General features: G+C 43.3%; 1 protein-coding gene across 3 annotated transcripts in view; it reads left to right on the forward strand.

The window, feature by feature from the left end:
• The first annotated feature begins 2465 nt into the window (after positions 1–2465).
• LIPH (lipase H) overlaps positions 2466–19942 on the forward strand; it is a 56395-nt gene continuing 38918 nt past the window's right edge. The window contains exon 1 of one of the 3 annotated variants that reach the window (XM_007971854.3): positions 2466–2766. In XM_007971854.3, coding sequence (XP_007970045.2) covers positions 2718–2766 — 49 coding nt within the window. In that variant the 5' untranslated portion in view covers positions 2466–2717. The remainder of the gene's footprint in view (positions 2767–19942) is intronic. The other 2 variants (XM_007971853.3, XM_007971852.3) reach the window with 2 other exon arrangements.

Raw genomic sequence — 19942 nt, forward strand, 5'->3', positions numbered from 1 at the left:
ACCTAAATGTTGAGTCAGGCACAGTGACTCACACCTGTAATCCCAACACTGAGAGGCTGACGTGGGAATATCACTTGAATCTAGAAATTCTGAGACCAGCCTGGGGCCATGTAGCAAGCATCCCATCTCTACAATCAAAAAATTAGCTGGGCGTGGTAGCGTACACCTGTAGTTCTAGGGAAGCTGAGGCAGGGGGATCACTTGAACCTAGGAGTTTGAGGTTACAGTGAGCTTGCACCACTGCACTCCAGCCTGGGTGGCAGAGTGAGACTTTGTCTGGAAAAAAAAAAAAAAAAAGCCGCGGGCCGGGCGCGGTGGCTCACGCCTGTAATCCCAGCACTTTGGGAGGCCCAGGCGGGCAGATCACAAGGTCAGGAGATCGAGACCATCCTGGCTAACACGGTGAAACCCCGTCTCTACTAAAAATACAAAAAATGAGCCATGCGTGGTGGAGGGCGCCTGTAGTCCCAGCTACTGGGGAGCCTGAGGCAGGAGAATGGCATGAACCCGGGAGGCGGAGCTTGCAGTGAGCCGAGATCACGCCACTGCACTCCAGCCTGTGTGACAGAGCGAGACTCCACTCCGTCTAAAAAAAAAAAAACACACAAAACTTAAATGGTTTGCGTAAGTCTACACAACTAAGCTAGTGGAAGGGATTTGAACTCAGGTTAATATAGTAAGTCAGCCCTAGGCAGTCTTGGCATTCATTAGATCTGACGTGTGAAACAGAAATCTGCACACGGTACTTTTAAAACCTCCCAGGTGATTCCGATTTACTGACTTCTTGGGAAGCATTGCTAGAATCTACTTCCCGCAAAGGAATCTCCTGCTATTCAAATGATGTGGGAACATGAAGAGAACTAACAGTTAAACTTATATGAGGGGTACTATTACTTCACAAACCCATACTTCAGGTAGACAATGCTAAATGACTAATTGCTTCTGCCTGATGCTTTGGATGAAATGTATTCTTAAGTTGTGCCTTTATTATTTATTTATTTATTTATTTAGAGACAGAGTCTTACTCTGTCACCCAGGCTGGAGTGCAGTGGTATGATTTTGGCTCATGGCAACTTCCTGCTTCCTAGGCTCAGGTGATCCTCCCACTTCAGCCTCCTGAGTAGCTGGGACCACAGGTGCACTAAAGAATGTTTGTATTTTTTTTCAGAGATGGGTTTTTGCCATGTTGTCCAGACTGGACTGGAACTTCTGGGCTCAAGCGATCCACCCGCTTCAGCCGCCCGAAGTGCTGGGATTTCAGGCATGAGCCACCGCACCCAGCATGTTAATTTTTTAAAAATTATTTATTATTATTATTATTATTTTTGAGACAGAGTCTCGCTCTGTCGCACAGGCTGGAGTGCAGTGGTGCGATCTTGGCTCCCTGCAAGCTCCGCCTCCCGGGTTCACGCCATTCTCCTGCCTCAGCCTCCTGAATAGCTGGGACGACAGGCACACACCACTACGCCCGGCTAATTTTTTTTGTATTTTTAGTAGAGACGGGGTTTCACCATGTTAGCTAGGATGGTCTCGATCTCCTGACCTCGTGATCCGCCCACCTCGGCCTTCTAAAGTGCTGGGATTACAGGCGTGAGCTACCATGCCCGGCTTATTTTTAAGCTCATCAGACCACCAGAAGCCTGAGTTAGTGCTGCAAGCACTCTCATCAGAAAGGGAATTAAATTGCCTTGGAGCTATGCAGCACAAGTTTAGTTACCTCTATCACTGAGATGCATAGATTCTGGCATGGCTCTCTATTTGAAAGTTTTCCATTTATTTTTCCTTTTTATTTATGTATTTATTTTTTGAGACAGTCACTCTGTTGCCCAGGCTGAAGTGCAGTGATGTGATCTTGACTCATTGCAACCTCTGCCTCCTGGGGTCAAGCAATTCTTGTGCCTTAGCCTCCTGAGGTAGCTGGGACTACAGGTGCGTGTCACCACACTCGCTAATTTTTGTAATTTTAGTAGAGACAGGGTTTCGCCATGTTGGCTAGGCTGGTCTCAAACTCCTGACCTCAAGCAGGCCTCAGTCTCCCAGAGTGTTGGGATTACAGGCGTGAGTCACCACGCTAGCCTATTTTTCCTTTTTAAAAAAGAACTATTAGAGATGTAGAAATTCTAGATGGGAAGAAATACAAATAAAGAGATATGATACCAAAAAAAGTTTCCTTTAATCTGAAGCATACATATATTTTGGCAAAAGTAGTTATATAATTGGACCTAATGAAATGTTCTTAATAAAATCTGAAGACTGCCCTATGATGAATGAGTGTATGAATTAATGTAAAAACTGGTTTTGTATATACAGGCCAACAGATACAAACTGGGTTTGTTATTTCATTCACAGGAACCAAGGGGGAAAAGATCTCAAGTCACACTGGATTTCAACACACCAAGCCAAACAACTAATAAACCGCCCACAAAGAATGAAACTATTCTGAACTCGTCATTCTGCAAATGCAGATTATAATATTAAGATATGCATAAAATTGTATAAAGTAGACAGTAACTGACCTTTTATTGAAAAGAGGAGGAGTCAAAGCTCCTGAAAGGGTTGGGACTGCCTGCAGTCAGTCCCTAGGGAACTTCCTGTTGTCACCACACCTCTGAGTCATCTGAGCTCACTTGTGAGCAAAATCCCGCAGTGGAAACTCTTAAGCCTCTGCGAAGTAAATCATTCTTGTGAATGTGACACACGATCTCTCCAGTTTCCATATGTTGAGATTCTACTTATTCATCAGTTTGATGTGCTTGGCAAGATCAGGTAGGTTATTTACTAACTGGTTTTCTTAACTGCTTAAAAAATAGAATTAGTTGTGTTGTCATTTTGCATGTCATCATTCCACTTCCTTCAGTGAACTTTTTAAGTTCCATAGAGTCGTTTTTAAGGAAAAAGATATAGGAAGCCTATATCATTTCCTTAGCTTTTCCTTTAAAAAAAAAAAAAAAAAAGATACAGGTTAGATGAACTTTCTAATCCGGAAAAAAAAAATTCTCAATAATAAAAGAAGCTATTATGTCTTCAAATTAATTTCTTCTTATGTACAACAATCAAATCTGCTGTAAAATCTAGAAGTCTTATTTTCTTTCTTAGTCTTTATCTATGCCTTTCTAGTTCTGTGAAATGAGATGATTTATTTTCTGGAAATATAAAAATTTATCTTGTATTTAATATATTGAGGGTTGGTTTTTATATTTTCATACATCGAGAGTTTATTTAAATTATTCTTAGAGAAAACAAAATTTAATATAGATAAACTACTTGGAATGGTTCCTGGCATACTTATAACTTAAAAATTGTTAATCATAATGAGGAAATCAAAATTAAAACCCTAATGTACCTGATAATGTAACAAAAATAAAGTGAAATGCTTAAAAAAATAAAATTCGACACTTTGCAACCTTTTTAAGTATTCAGTTTTGTTTCAGATAGCTATGGTAATGAAGGTTGATATAATTTTTTTGAAGGGCAAAGGGTAAATATGTTATATATTCAGACCCATAAAAATGTTCCTGTACTTCAAGCTAGTAAAACCACTGCTGGGAATTTATTCTAAATGAATAACTTTTAAAAGAGAAAAGCCTCCTATGCGGAGATAAGTCTAACTATATTACTTGCAGTAACTTGAAACTAGATATAACCAAAATGTTTCTATATACAGGAATGGATAAAAGACAGTATATCAACTTAATTTTTTTAAAGTAGCCTTTAAACTAATTCTGATGTTATGCAGAAATAAGCAAACATTTTTAAAGTAATGCCAAATAGAAAAAGTAGAACTTAAATTTGTTGGTAAACTATGATTACAACTATGTTAAAATCATGTATGTATGCATGTGAATAAAGTTTAGAAGGGAAATGGAAAAATAGTATTAGGATTTCTGGCCTATAAATTTTTCTTTATATATGGTTTTGAAGTTGATTTTCTAGAAGTTAAAATCATACCAATGATGATATTTTTAACTGAGAATTCGATATTTTAAAGTATATGTTTGTTATCTTTTTTTTTTTTTTTTTTTTTTTGAGGCAGAATCTCACTCTGTCACCCAGGCTGGAGTGTAGCGTTGCGATCTCAGCTCACTACAGCCTCTCCCTCCCTGGTTCAAGCGATTCTCCTGCCTCAGTCTCCCAAGTAGCTGGGACTACAGGAGTGCACCACTGCGCCTGGCTAATTTTGTATTTTTAGTAGAGAGGAGGTTTCACCATGTTGGCCAGGATGGTCTCAATCTACTGACCTCGTGATCCACCCACCTCGGCCTCCCAAAGTGCTGGGATTACAGGCGTGAGCCACCGCGCCCGGCCTATTATCATTTTTAAATTTAAAAAAATGAGTATAAATGGCCAGGCGCAGTGGCTCACGCCTATAATCCCAGCACTTTGGAAGGCCGAGGCGCATGGATCACCTGAGGTCAGGAGTTCAAGACTAGCCTGGCTAACATGGTGAATCCCGTCTCTACTGAAAATACAAAATAAGCCGGGTCTGGTGGCATGCGCCTGTAATCCCAGCTACTCGGGAGGCTGAGACGGGAGAATCTCTTGAACCTGGGAGGCAGAGGTTGCAGTGAGCCAAGATCGTGCCACTGTATTCCAGACTAGGCAACACAGTGAGACTCCATCTCAAAAAAAAAAAAAAAAGAATATAAAGGTAGGTGTCTTAAGTGGGTCAGGGCCAACCCTAACACAAAAACATGAGATGGCTTGTGGGTACCTTCTTCCAGTCTTTCATTGTACATCTCCATTTATAAAGTTGAAAAAACAGCAACTTAACTTTTTTGTGACCTTCCTTTTCCTTAGCATCTTCTCAGAAGTAAAGTCTTGTTTTACATGATTCTAGAAGACTGTCACTGCTGCATGATAGAATCTCAGCAGACAGAGACACACAAGAATAAACTTCTGTACGTAGAAGGGAAAAAATACTATAGCTGTAAGCTAATTCTAGTCTTCTCAGTGTCTAGGAAACCATAAACTTGGAACTTTCATTAGGGAGGGTGTTGGATAATATTCATCCGGTAGCAGACATTATTAATCTCAAATGCATGCACTTTCTGTTTTTCCCTTCTGCTTGCAGTCCAAAAATTACCAAGCATTAAAATGAGCTTCAGAAATCCCAAGGATACAAGTCATTCAGTTTCAGAGATCTTTGTTTTGTTTTCTAATCTTTGTGAAACCATGTTAGGAATGTTTGCCATAATCTTCCCAGTGAACAAAGCAACAGCTAACAAACTAAAGTACGCTAGAATCCCCTGAGGTCTTGATTAAAATGCACTCCACCTCCAAAAATCCAAACTTAGTAGGTCTGGAGTGAGATCCTGGAATCTACATTTTCAACACTTTTCTGGTTGGTCCTAGGGGCTCACACCTGTAGTCCCAGCACTTGGGAAGGCCGAGGCGGGAGGATCACTTGAGCCCAGGAGTTGGAGGCTGCAGTGAGCTATGACTGTGCCTCTGAGTAGCCATTGCACTTCAGCTGGCTGAACAAGACCCTGTCTCAAAAATTTTCTCGCCCTGTCTGTATCTGGAAGTTACAGGCACATATCATTGTGCCTGGCCTGGAATCTGCATTTTTAACAAGCCCTCAGGGTTTTTCAGCTACAGGTGGTACAACAAACACAGGTTTCAAAATATTGTTCTAAATTAAGGCTGCTTGACATAAGTCTTTTTTGAAGTTACTCTGCTATCAATATTTTGGCCCTAGCAACTGTAAAACTAGGTAGATATTTTCCCAGAGAAAAGTGTTTAGTGCCAAAACCAGAATTATTTCCTCAGGTATTTGTAATCCTCTAGAATGATTTAGAACTGTTCCTGTATGGTGACTCATCTTTCTCTAACAAGTTGACAAAGGTGAATGAGGGGGTGTGAATGTGCATATTTATGCACATGATTCAGAAATGAGAATGAGAAAATCTGGCATCTCATTTATTTTCTCGGTTGCATCCTAAAGAAACACAGCCAGTGGTTAAAAGCAGACATATCCTTCCAATCAAGAGGGCAATCTGCCCATATGCTTCTTGCCTGTCTCTGCCCAGGGTAAAAAAGAAACAAATATTTTCTTTTCTTTTTTTTTTTTTTTTTTTGAGACGGAGTCTCACTCTGTTGCCAGGTTGAAGTGCGGTGGTGTGATCTCGGCTCACTGCAACCTCCACCTCCTGGGTTCAAGCAGTTCTCTGCCTCAGCCTCTAGAGTAGCTGGGATTACAAGCACCCGCCACTATGCCCAGCTAATTTTTGTATTTTTAGTACAGATGGGGTTTCACCATCTTGGCCAGGCTGGTCTTGAACTTCTGACCTTGTGGTCCACCCGCCTTAGCCTGACAAAGTGCTGGGATTATACGTGTGAGCCACCACACCTGGCGAAACAAATGCTTTACAAGGTTTGACCCTGTCCAACTGTAATCCTTTCACAATCTGGCTCAGGATGAGTTTTGTTTTGTTTCTGAGGTGGAGTCTTGCTCTGTCTCACCTAGGCTGGAGTGCAGTGGCGCGATCTTGGCTCACTGCAGCCTCTGCCTCCCAGATTCAAGTGATTCTCCTGCCTCAGTCTCCCAAGTAGCTAGGACTACAGACATGTGCCACCATGCCCAGCTAATTTTGTATTTTTAGTGGAGACGGGGTTTCACCATATTGGCCAGGCTGGTCTGGAACTCCTGACCTCAGGTGATCCATCTAACTCAGCCTCCCAAAATCCTAGGATTACAGGCGTGAGCCATCATGCTCGGCCTAGGATGAGTTTTTTTGTTTGGTTTTTGTTGTTGTTGTTGTTTTTGAGACAGTCTTGCTCTGTCGGCCAGGCTGGAGTGCAGTGGTGCGATCTCAGTTCACTGCAACCTCCGCCTCCTGGGTTCAAGCAATTCTCCTGCCTCAGCCTCCCAAGTAGCTGGGCCTACAGGTGTCCACCACCACGCCCAGCTAATTTTCTTTTTTTTTTTTTGTTTTTGAGACTGAGTCTTGCTCTGTCGCCCAGGCCGGAGTGCAGTGGCGCAGCAGTGGCGCGATCTCGGCTCACTGCAAGCTCCGCCTCCCGGGTTCACGCCGTTCTCTTGCCTCAGCCTCCCGAGTAGCTGGGACTACAGGCACCCGCCACTACGCCTGGCTAATTTTTTGTATTTTTAGTAGAGATGGGGTTTCATTGTGTTAGCCAGGATGGTCTCAATCTCCTGACTTTGTGGTCTGCCCACCTCGGCCTCCCAAAGTGCTGGGATTACAAGCGTGAGCCACCGTGCCCAGCCTGCTAATTTTTGTATTTTTAGTAGAGACACGGTTTCACCAGGTTGGCCAGGATGGTCTTGATCTTCTGACCTGGTGATTCGCCTGCCTCGGCCTCCCAAAGTGCTGGGATTACAGGCTTGAGCCACTGTACCCGGCCCCAACTCATTTTCTAACACAAGGAAGGCAAAGTTTCTGGCCTAAAAAAATCTTCAGATTTTTATTTCTTGGACTTTTGGAAATTCCTTTGGAACAGTGTTTTCAGGCAAGCATAAGAGTGTGCTCAAGCATAGGTTACTGTGAACATTTTGGCATCAACGCGTAATGAACTTGTATCCCAGATACTAACATCCATTGCCAACCATGCAGAATACTTGAAAATGTATCTCTTAATCTTTATCTGGGTTTCAGTAAATTCTTTCTTTCTTTTTTTTTTTTTGGAGAGGGAGTTTCCCTCTTGTTGCCCAGGTTGGAGTGCAGTGACGCAATCTCGGCTCACTGCAGCCTCTGCCTCCCAGATTCAAGCGATTCTCCTGCCTCTGCCTCCCGAGTAGCTGGGGAGTACAGGTGTCCGCCACCATGCCTAGCTAATTTTTTGTATTTTTAGTAGAGACGGGGTTTCACCATGTTGATCAGGCTGGCCTGGCTGGTCTCAAACTCCTGAACTCAGGCCATCCACCCTCCTCAGACTCCCAAAGTGCTGGGATTATAGGCGTGAGCTACTGTGCCCTGCCTTCCGTAAATACTTTCAGGCAGCATCAAGTCAGTAAACCTGACTGTGGACCTCTGTTCCAAAGAAATTATCAATACACATCTGTCATGTTTGGGGGTGGGGTGGAGGGGAAGAAGCTCAAGCACACCTTAGAAAGCAAAACTCCAGATTAAAAAGCAGTATGAGTCAGGGCAGTTTTACTTCCTGACTGGGCACTACACATCAAGGTTAATTTCATGTAGGACATGAAATTGATGTGAAATTCTGTCACGTAGGACTTCTGTCATATAAATTTGGAGGTCAGTGGACCAAAGGGTCCAAGGCACCTTCATCAACCACAGGTCTGAGATACCTTAGTTTTTGGGGACGGAGTCTTTCTGTCACCCAGGCTGCAGTGCAGTGGCATGATCTTGGCTCACTGCAACCTCCGTCTCCCGGGTTCAAGCAATTCCCACCTTTGCTTATTGACTGTCGTAGAATCTCAGAACTTCCTCTCCTCTGTCCACAATTCTGTCTTCTTTTTACACAGATACCTCTTTGGATATGAATGAGGAGTCTCCTCTCTTTGAAGAGGTTTTCTCCCAATCAGAAATGTGGGAAATAAAATTAATTCCTCCAAAATGAGGTAGAAGCTAAGAAGCCAGAGCTGAGTGTGTAGCTGAGACAGCATAGGCAGCTTTTCTTTTTTTTTTTTTTTTTAAGACAAGGTCTTAACTCTGTTGTCCAGGCTGGAGTGCAGTAGTGTGATCACAGCTCACAGCTCACAGCTCACTGCAGCCTTGATTTCCTGGGTGCAAACCAACCTCCTGCCACAGGCTCAGTGTAGCCGGGGCCACCAGCATGTGCAACCACACACAGCTAACTTTTTGATTTTTTGTAGAGACAGGGTCTCACCTTGTTGTCTGGGCTGGTATTGAACTCTTGGGCTCAAGTGATCTTCCCACCTTGGCCTCCAGAAGTGTTGGGATTATAGGTGTGAGCCACAGCACCGGGCGGGAATTTTTTATTTTTATTTTTTTATTTTTGAGACAGAGTCTCGCTCTGTCGCCAAGGCTGGAGTGCAGTGGCGCAATCTTGGCTCACTGCAAGCTCCACCTCCAGGGTTCACACCATTCTCCTGCCTTAGCCTCCTGAGTAGCTGGGACTATAGGCGCCTGCCACCACGCCCAGCTAATTTTTTGTATTTTTAGTGGAGATGGGTTTTCACCGTGTTAGCCAAGATGGTCTCGATCTCCTGACTTCGTGATCTGCCCCCCTCGGCCTCCCATAGTGCAGGGATTGCAGGTAGGAGCCACCGTGCCCAGCCTTTTTTTTTTTTTAAACAGATGGGTCTTGCCATATTGCCCAGGCAGGCTTTGAACCCTGGACTCAAGTGTTTTTCCTGCCTCAGCCTCACAAGTAGCTGGACTATATAGGCCTGCACCACCACGCTGAGCTTTAGAAATTTTTTTTTTTTTTTTTTTTTTTGAAACGGAGTCTCACTTTGTCGTCCAGGCTGGAGTGCAGTGGCGCAATCCTGGCCCACCACAACCTCTGCCTTCTGGGTTCAAGTGATTCTCCTGCCTCAGCTTCCTGAGTAGCTGGGATTATAGGTGTGCACTACCACACCTGGCTAATTTTTGTATTTTTATTTATATTTATTTATTTATTTTTGAGATAGAGTCTCAGTCTGTCACCCAGGCTGAAGTGCAGTGACTGGGTCTCGACTCACTGCAAACTCTGCCTCCCGGGTTCAAGCGATCCTCCTGCCTCAGCCTCCCAAGTCGCTGGGATTACAGGCATGTGCCACCACACCCAGGTAATTTTTTTTTTTGTACTTTTAGTAGAGATGGGGTTTCATTCTGTAGGCCAGGCTGGTCTCGAACTCCTGACCTTAAGTGATCCGCCTGCCTCAGCCTCCCAAAGTGCTGGGATTACAGGCGTGAGCCACTATGCCTGGCCTATTATGATTATTTTACAGATGCAAAGCTGAGGCCCAGAGAGGTTAGGCAATTAATTACCAGAGGTCACATAGCTAATAGGCAGTGGAGTTGGATGTCAAACCTAGGTCTGACTCCAAAACTCACGCTCTTTCCAAGGTCGTGTTTTGTTTTTTGGTTTTGTAGAGATGGGATCTCACTATATTGCCCAGGCTGTCTCGCACTCCTCCCCTCAAGGGACCCTCCCATCTCGGCCTCCCAAAGTGCTGGGATTACAGGTGTGAGCCACCCATGCTTGGCCTGTATTTGTGTTTAGGACATTAGACTAGGGTTGGCAAACATTTTCTGTAAAGAGACAGATAGTAAATATTTTCAGCTTTATGGACCATTAGTCATAACCAGTCAACTCTGCCTTTAGAGCAGGAAAGTAGCCATGGACAATATATAAATGGGCATGGCCAGATTTGGTCTGCAGGAGACCATGCATTAAATTGCAAGAAAACATCTCAGGCACAGTTATGCTAAAGAAGTTACAGTCAGATTGCCCTGGTATCCTACCTGGATATGTTTCTTTTTCTTTTAAGAGATAGAAAGGAATAAATGATAATCATGCCTGTTCTAAATAGGAGTCTGAATTCCTTATCAAAGTATATTGGAAACACCACTCATCCAACTGTAATTTTCCAATGATCAACAGGAAATGGTATTTCAGAGTAATTGAATTTCAGAGTAGTTTGAAAAGGACAGGCAAAATGTCTCCTGTTTCAGATAAACTCTAATGGAAGAAGTTAAGCTTTAAAAACCACTTTAACATGTTCTGTGGTCACTGGTTATATGTGCTCTGTTGCACTACCCCTGAACAACCTTGACTTTGTACCATAACAATAAAATAACTCAAAAGGGTTTTGCTTTCTGAAGGCATACAAGTACCTGATGACTTCGGAAATACCAACAGAAATGAATATTTAAAGAATGAGGCCGGGTTCAGTGTCTCACACTTGTAATTCCAACACTTCGGAGGATCTGGTCTCTGCAGAACATGCTAACATGTTGATATTCATTTGTTCAATCAACATTTATTGATGCTAACTCTGAACCAGGCCCTGTTCTTGGCACTGAGAATACAATGGGTGGAACAGATAAATTATCCTGGAGCTTCTACATCAGTGGGGAGTTTTTCTGGAAAAAGGAAATAATGCTTCAGGAATGTGGTAGGAAAAACGCAGTGATAGAAAAAGGAGAAAATTCTTGCCCAGGCTCAGTAACTCATGCCTGTAATCCCAGCACCATGGTAGGCCAAGGCAGGAGGACCACCCAAGGTCAGGAGTTCGAGACCAGCCTGGCCAACATGGTGAAATGCCACATCTATTAAAAATACAAAAATTAGCCAGGCATGGTGGTGGGCACCTGTAATCCTAGCTACTGGGGAGGCTGAGGAAGGAGAATAGCTCCGACCTGGGAGGCAAAGTTTGCAGTGAGCAGAGATCAAGCCATTGCGCTCCAGCCTGAGTGGCAAGAGTGAAACTCCATCTCAAAAAAAAACAAAAAAAAAAAGTGAGGAAAATTCTCCAGGGTGAAATTCAGTACAAGAAAATAGAATATTGATCTTTCCTGAAGGAAAGAATATGGTCCAAAGCCAGGTCATCATTTAGGCTAAGGAATTTATTCCCAGATACAAACGAATTTAGGGATTATATTAACCATGAACTCTCCTTGAAAAGATAGCAAGAGCATCGGTCATGTTGGCTCAAGCTTGTAATCCTAGCACTTTGGGAGGTCGAGGCGGGTGGATCACCTGAGGTCAGGAGTTCGAGACCAGCTTGGCTAACACAGTGAAACCCCGTCTCTACTAAAAATACAAAAATTAGCTGGGCGTGGTGGCATGTACCTGTAATTCCAGCTACATGGGAGGCTGAGGCAGGAGAATCGCTTGAACCTGGAGGTGGAGGTTGCAGTGTGTCAAGACCATGCCATTGCACTCCAGTCTGAGAGACAAGAGTGAGAAACTCTGCCTCAAAGAAAAAAAAAAAAAAAAAAGACAGCAAGAGCCAGTCACCTAGTGGTGAAGGGAGAAGCTTAGGAAAAGGACTCAGTGAGCAATGGACATGTACTTTATAGAACTAAAACTACATAACTGGAGCAGCATGATTTCAGAAGATAATTACAAAAAAAATAGAGATGGAGTCTTGCTATGTTGCCCAGGCTGGTCTCAAGCTCCTGGGTTTAAGTAATCCTCCTGCCTTGGCCTCCCAGAACACTGGGATTACAGGCGTGAGTCCAGAAGATAATTTTTATATCCAGCCTGTTCTCGTTATTTGTGTTAGTTATGTCCTGTTAAGCGGCCTCAAACACTGACTTAGCAAATACTGAACCATTGCTCCTAGGGGAAGTACAAGGTTAGGTTTCTGCAAGCCTCTGGTCACAATATTTTTGTCAGTGGATCAATACATAACTTTCTGTGTGTTTCTGTTTAAAGGCATCTGATTTAATACATACTGTTGATTCATTAACATTGGACTTATGGCCAACAGCACTCTAACTCATGCTTGAATGAAACTTACCTAACACATGTATTTTCTCTATAAGGCACATCATAGCCTTCTCCTGCTGCGAAGCATTAGACAGCACTTCAGCATTATGCTTGGGCACCATTTTATTTATTTATTTATTTATTTATTTATTTATTTATTATTTTTGAGGTGGAGTCTTGCTCTGTTGGCCAGGCTGGAGTGCAGTGGCATGATCTCAGCTCACTGCAACCTCTGCCTCCCAGGTTCAAGCAATTCTCCTGCCTCAGCCTCCCAAGTAGCTGGGATTACAGGAGTGCACCACCACGTCTAGCTAATTTTTGTGTTTTTAGTAGAGACAGGGTTTCACCATGTTGCCCAGGCTGGTCTTGAACTCCTGAGCTTAAAGTGATCTGCCTGCCTTGGCCTCCCAAAGTGCTGGGATTACAGGCGTGAGACATCATGCCCAGCCCTAGATATATTATTTAGCTCTCCTTCATAAGTGAGAACACGCAGTATCTGTGTTTCTGCATCTGTGTTATTTCACTTAAGATAACGGCCTCCAGTTCTATTTATGTTGCTGCAAAAGACATGATTTCATCCTTTTTTATGAGTACATAGTATTCCATTGTATATATACATCATATTTTCTTTTTCCAATCATCTGTTGATAGACACTTAGGTTGATTTCATATCTTTGCTATTGTGAATAGTGCTGCAATAAACCTATGAGTGGACACCATTTTAAACAGTGAAATAACCAAGAAAAAGCACAGGAAGTGGTTGGGCATGTTGGCTCATGCCTGTAATTCCAGCACTTTGGGAGGCTGAGGTGGGTGGATCACCTGAGTTCAGGAGTTCGAGACCAGCCTGGACAACATGGTGAAACCCTGTCTCTACTAAAAATACAAAAAGTAGCGGAGCGTGGTGGTGGCCCCCTATAATCCCAGCTACTCAGGAGGCTGAGGCAAGGAGAATCGCTTGAACCTGGGAGGTGGAGGTTGCAGTGAGCTGAGATCACGCCACTGCACTCCAGCCTGGGCAACAAGAGCAAAACTCCATCTCAAAAAAAAAAAAAAAAAAGGAAAGAAAAGAAAAAGAAAAAGAAAAAAGAAAAAGCACAGGAAGCAAAAAACGTGGCACTAAGTGACTGTCACCTAAGTGTCCGTGAAAAGGATACCTGTTTAGAGTGTAAGAGCTGAAACAAATAAGAAGCAGAGTGTTGCTCTCTCTGACCTCAGCTGAGATTATGCATGTCAGGCAACACAATTTTTTTGCCATTCTACACATGTCCATGAATGACTGAAAAGGTTCCTCGAGTATTGATTTTGGGGTGATGAATAAATTTGCACATAAGAAATCCACAAATATGGCCAGGCACGGTGGCTCACGCTTGTAATCCCAGCACTTTGGGAGGCTAAGGCAGTCTGATCACCTGAGGTCGCGAGTTGGAGACCAGCCTGGCCAACATGGCGAAAACCTGTCTCTACTTAAAATACAAAAATTAGCCAGGCGTAGTGGGACATGTCTGTAATCCCAGCTACTCGGGAGGCTGAGGTGGGAGAATTGCTTGAATCCGAGAGGTGGAGGTTGCAGTGAGCCAAGATCACGACACTGCACTCTAGCCTAAGCAACACAGTGAGATTCTGTCTCAAAATAATAATAATAATAATAATAATAATAAATAAAACACCAAAACCAAAAAGAAATCCACAAATGTGGCTGGGTGGGGTGGCTCACACCTATAATCCCACACTTTGGGAGGCTGGGGCAGGAGAATCATTTGAGCTCAGGGGTTCAAGACCAGCCTGGGCAACATGGCAAGACCTCATCTCTACCAAAATTAAAAAAAAAAATAGTCGGATGTGGTGGCACTTGCCTGTAGTCTTAGATACTTTCAGGGCTGAGGCAGGAGGATTGCTTGAGCCTAGGAAGTCAAGGCTGCAGTGAGCTGTGATCGTGCCACTGCATTCCAGCCTGTGTGACAGAGTGAGACCCTGTCTCAACAAACAAACAAAAAAAAAAGAAGAAGAAAGAAAGAAAGAGAGAGAGAAAGAAAGAAAAGAAGGAAGGAAGGAAGGAAGGAAGGAAAGAAAGAAAGAAAGAAAGAAAGAAAGAAAGAAAGAAAGAAAGAAAGAAAGAAAGAAAGATCCAGAAATAACGAGAATCGACTGTATTTGACAATGGGAAGAGAGTGCGTGTTTCTAGGGGTGTATGTATGTATTCTGAAGGAAGGATCAAGGAAGATTTGAGAGGCAATATAGGTGTATTAACTTTCTCATTTTTCTTGGTAGAGAATGAGTTGATAGAACAGATACAGTAAATAGAACAGAAACTCTGTGACTGATATATCAATACACAGAGGCTTAAATATTTATGTTGAAACTATATAAGGAATCACCAGGTGAGCTAAAAATAATGTTATAACTAATAAAAATCAGAAGGTAGAAGTCCGCTTAGTGGAGAGAAGTATTAAGTGTGTTAATGTCCTCGTCACATATCACAAATAATCATTAGATATTGTCTCAAGGTACTAACGCCAGGGCTAGAGTAGAGTCAGGAAAGAGCTGTTCTGACAAAGATCAGCAGCAGAACACATGGCAGAAGTGGGCAGCGCACTCCGAGTTGGAAATCCAGTTTCCAGATGCCCAGAAATCCTTGCCAGGGGTTGCATGTTGGTGAATAATTAAGCGTGGATAAATGTATTTCAGTCTGGAACAGTTCTGCATGTAGTCTACTTCTGGCATACAGGTCACACATCTACATTCCATGAAAAAGGATTTTATTTTATTTTTTTCTTTGAGAGGGAGTCTTGCTCTGTTGCCCAGGCTAGAATGCAGTGGTGAGATCTTGGCTCACTGCAACCTCCGCCTCCCAGGTTCAAACAATTCTCCTGTCTCAGCCTCCTGAGTAGCTGGGACTACAGGTACACACCACCATGCCTGGCTAATTTTTGTATTTTTAGTAGAGATGGGATTTCACTATGTTGGTCAGGCGGGTCTTAAACTCCTGACCTCAGGTGATTCACCCACCTCGGCCTCCCAAAGTGCTGGAATTATAGGAGTGAGCCACCAGGCCCAGCCGTAAATATTTCATATAGAGTTATCAAGGTGTTTACCAGAAGAATTAAAACAAGCTATAAACTTCCCAATATGAGAAAGAATACATACACACAAAAGAACCCCCGAGAAAATAACAACAAAAAAGAAGAAGACAATCCATAAAGCAAAAGATAGTGAACCTAGAAGTCACTAACCCTGGAAAATATAGCATTGCAGAATTCAATTCAGTTGTGTCCATGTGGGACCTCTGAGAAGATGGGATGGATGTGCAAGAGATCTATTTCAGAGAGTGTGAAGGATAAAGGAGGAGGGAGTGGGAATAGGCAGAGGGAGGCTTCACACCATGATGCGGGCAGTTTGGCACCTGAGAATGGAGAGGAGAAAGGAAAAGTTGGGTAGGAAGAGCCTCAGACCCCAGCACAGTTCTGAGGGTATTTCAGCCAGACTGATGGGGATTCCTTGAGCCAAAGTTTCCAAGTAGAGAGTGCACATGGGACAGGAATGACCTGCCTGGCCTGGCTCAGTGACTGGTGGGGAGCAGCATCAGGAGCCATGACTTCATGGGCTATCGGCCAACTCAGCTGTGCTTCTTCCAGAAGTTTCTCTGAAAGGCAGGTCTTAGGCACTTCTGTGGGTACGACTCCAAGTATATGTTATTGCCAGTAAATGTAAAAGGATATACTCATTTATCTTTTTTAAAAGATCTGAGAGTGGGTCATAAAATAAAACCCAATTTGATCCTATATATAAGATCCATAAAATGGGGCCAGGTGTGGTGGCTCACACCTGTAATCCCAGCACTTTGGGAGGCTGAGGTGGGTGGATCACCTGAAGTCAGGAGTTCGAGACCAGCCTGGCCAACATGTTGAAACCCCCATCTCTACTAAAAATACAAAAAAATAGCTGGGCATTGTGGCGGGCACCTATAATCCCAGCTACTTGAGAGGCTGAGGCAGGAGAATCGCTTGAACCCAGGGGGCGGATGTTGCAATGAGCCAAGATCGCGCCACTGCACTCCAGCCTGGGCAACCGAGTGGAATTCCGTCTCAAAAAAAAAAAAAGTCTGTAAAATAAAGGAAATAAAGGGATTCAGAAGATAAAAAGGATAAAGAGGCAAATGCTGATGAAAAGAGAGCCCAGTTATGATAAAAATATCATTTGAGGCTGGGCGCGGTGGCTCACGCCTGTAAGCCCAGCACTTTGGGAGGCTGAGGCGGGAGGATCGCAAGGTCAAGAGATCGAGACCAGCCTGGCCAACATAGTGAAACCCCGTCTCTACTAAAAATACAAAAATTAGCTGGGCATGGTGGCGCACGCCTGTAGTCCCACCTACTCGGGTGACAGGCAGGGGAATCACTTGAACCCAGGAGGTGGAGGTTGCAGCGAGCCAAGATCACACCACTGCACTCCAGCCTGGCAACAGAGCATGACTCTGTTAAAAAAAAAAATATATATATATATATATATATATATAAAATTTGGTGGAATTAAAGGTAAAAGGGGCATATAAAGTTAAAAAGAACATAACACCTGAAACATTAAGTATAGGCAATAAAATAAAAAAACTACAAAAATAAAGCTTAATAGTTTGGGTAACTTGAATTTGCCCAACTGTGATGTTATCATACTTTGATGTTATGTTTTTATTATTTAAAAAGAATCCCCCATTGTTGGCATTTAGATACTCATTATTTTCAGAGGATGCAAGAGAAAGAAGATTCCTGATTCCCAGACCAGACCAAGCTCCCTATTTAAGTTCTCATCTTACACTCTATCTCCTTTACATGGCACATATCACAGGTAGCAGTTTTATATTTATTTGTGTGTATTATTTCATTACTGACTGATTCTTCCTCTAAAATGCCACCTGACATAGATTCTAGGATAGAGTAGATTCTTTTGGAATGAATTGCACATATTCTCTGAGGATGAGAGATAATATAGGTAAAGCTCTTATAATATTTAGTATTTAGGGGACCAAGGAAATCTATTTCACTCAATACTTACGATGGACTTCTCCAGGGGACAGTGCCATTACAAAAATAACTAAGTCTTAAAAAAAAATTATGTAGGGCTGGGCATGGAGGCTCATGCTGTAATCTCAGCACTCTGGGAGGCCGAAGCAAGTGGATCGCTTGAGCCCCGGAGTTCAAGACTAGCCTGGACAACATAGCGAAAGCCTGTCTCTACAAAAAATATAAAAATTAGCCAGGCATGGTGGTGTGCGCTTGTAGCCCCAGCTACTTGGGAGGTTGAGGTGGGAGGACTGCTGGAGCCCAGGAGGCAGAGGTTGCATGAGCCGACATCGTGCCACTGCACTCCAGCCTGGGTGACAGAGCAAGACACTGTCTCAAAACGCAAAACAAAACACAGAACCAGACAATTAAACAGTCCTCTTCTTGGGAAATGAATCTTTGTCTTCTCAAGTATGATCTCATTCAGATTAGTCTCCCCAGGATTCCTATGTTAGGCAGATACGTGGCAAGTGAAAGATGACATAATTTCCCCAGGCCACTTGGTGAGTCAGTTGTACATCCAGGAACAAAACCCAGCCTTACTGATAGCTAAGAAGGAGAGACTCAGCCCTACCCCAAGACACTTCCTGACCAATAAGAAGATGACTAATTACACAGGCAACTCTTTGCTCTGGGTCTTTCTCTACAACTAGGCAAGTCCGTGTTCCCAGGAGCATGCAACTTACAGGAAGAGGAAATGAAAGAGGCTAATGAGTGGAGGAAATGTTTACATCACGAGCATGCCTCACTACACATGCTACTTGATGCAGTGGAGTAAAAGGAGGATTGCGTGCATTTGGGGTTCAACATTAACCACCTGTTTTCTAGGATGAGGGATTTCAAAGCCTCCCTAACTCTTTTTTTTTTTTTTAAGAGATAGAGTCTCGATTATTTATCTACCTGATTTACCACAGTTTTGAGCACTAAACAGAGGATGCAGATAATTTTCAGATACCAAGAAAAATTATTTAAAATGGCAAGCTTGGCTGGGCACAATGGCTCACACCTGTAATCCCAACATTTTGGGAGGCTGAGGCGGGCAGATCACCTGGGTCAGGAGTTCAAGACCACCTTGGCCAACATGATGAAACCCTGTCTCTACTAAAAATACAAAAATTAGCTGGGCATGGTGGCAGGTGCCTGTAATTCCAGCTACTTGGGAGGCTGAGGCAGGAGAATCACTTGAATCCTGGAGATGGAGGTTGCAGTGAGCCGAGATTGCACCACTGCACTCCAGTCTGGGCAACAGAGCAAGACTCTGTATCAAATAAATAAATACATAAAATAGGAAGCTTTTAGTCCTAGATAAGTCTTTTTAACTTCATGAAAGCAGAAATCCTACAGACGGTGTTTTCTGGGAACAAATTTCACTAATTGTGAAGTAACGATAAGAACCATCAATTTAAGTGTAACCAACAAGTAACATCTACTCACATGTAAATTTCCTTTAAGTTCATTTAATTTTTATTTATTTATTTATTTACATATTTATTTATTTGGGGGGTCAGTTTTGTGCTGATTCTATTATGAAACTTCACTCACTCCTGAGTACCAGAGCCTTTGTGAAAAGTTTCAATAAATGCATACATGAACAGACTCAGGTTATTAAAGATGGGCAGGGACCCCAAGACGAAGGCTACTCTGAGGCTTCGAATGAAGGAGAATAATTCCTGGATGTGCAAATGAAGATTCATTGAGAACAGGGACCCAGAGCAAATGCTTCCTGAATTCCTATTGGAGGAAGTCAGACAGATGTTTCCCAGGGCACTCTTGTCTTCTGTTGGCCCATTGCATGTTAACAGCCTTCCCTTTCTGCTCTTGGCCACCAAGAATGGCCATCAGTAGTGCCTTGCCCCTTCTGAGTATCTTACAGAAGATACTCATCATCTCCCACTTGGAGCTGGGGATAACTTGCTGTTCCACATGTTATTGAGTCCTTTACCACGTGCTGGGCACTATGAGGGATATATAAGTAATGAGCTGCCATTTCAAAGAGATTGTGTTCTAGCAGGATAGACACATATGTACATAGATACCTATAATGCATGCCTGAAAGTGGGTTTCCATTGTGTCATCAACGAGGTGCATAAAGGGCGTTTTGGGAGTTCTGGGGTGAAGCATAGTACTTATGGTTGGGAGGGTCAGAGAAGGCTTCATTAAGGTGGTTTTTGGGTTAAACCTTGAAGGAGGATAGGATTTGGAAGAATGGTTTTCTTCTTCTTTTTCTTTTTTTTTTTGAGACGGAGTCTTGCTCTATCACCCAGGCTGGAGTGCAGTGGCATGATCTCGGCTCACTGCAAACTCTGTCTCTTGGGTTCAGGTGAATTCTCCTGCCTCAGCCTCCTGAGTAGCTGGGACTATGGGAGCTCGCCAAAGCACCCAGGTAATTTTTTGTATTTTTAGTAGAGACAGGGTTTCACCGTGTTAGCCAGGATGGTCTCGATCTCCTGACCTCGTGATCCACCTGCCTTGGCCTCCCAAAGTGCTGGGATTACAGGTGTGAGCCACCACACCCGGCTGGA

This window comes from Chlorocebus sabaeus, chromosome 15, assembly GCF_047675955.1.
Source record: "Chlorocebus sabaeus isolate Y175 chromosome 15, mChlSab1.0.hap1, whole genome shotgun sequence".
Taxonomy (NCBI): domain Eukaryota; kingdom Metazoa; phylum Chordata; class Mammalia; order Primates; family Cercopithecidae; genus Chlorocebus; species Chlorocebus sabaeus.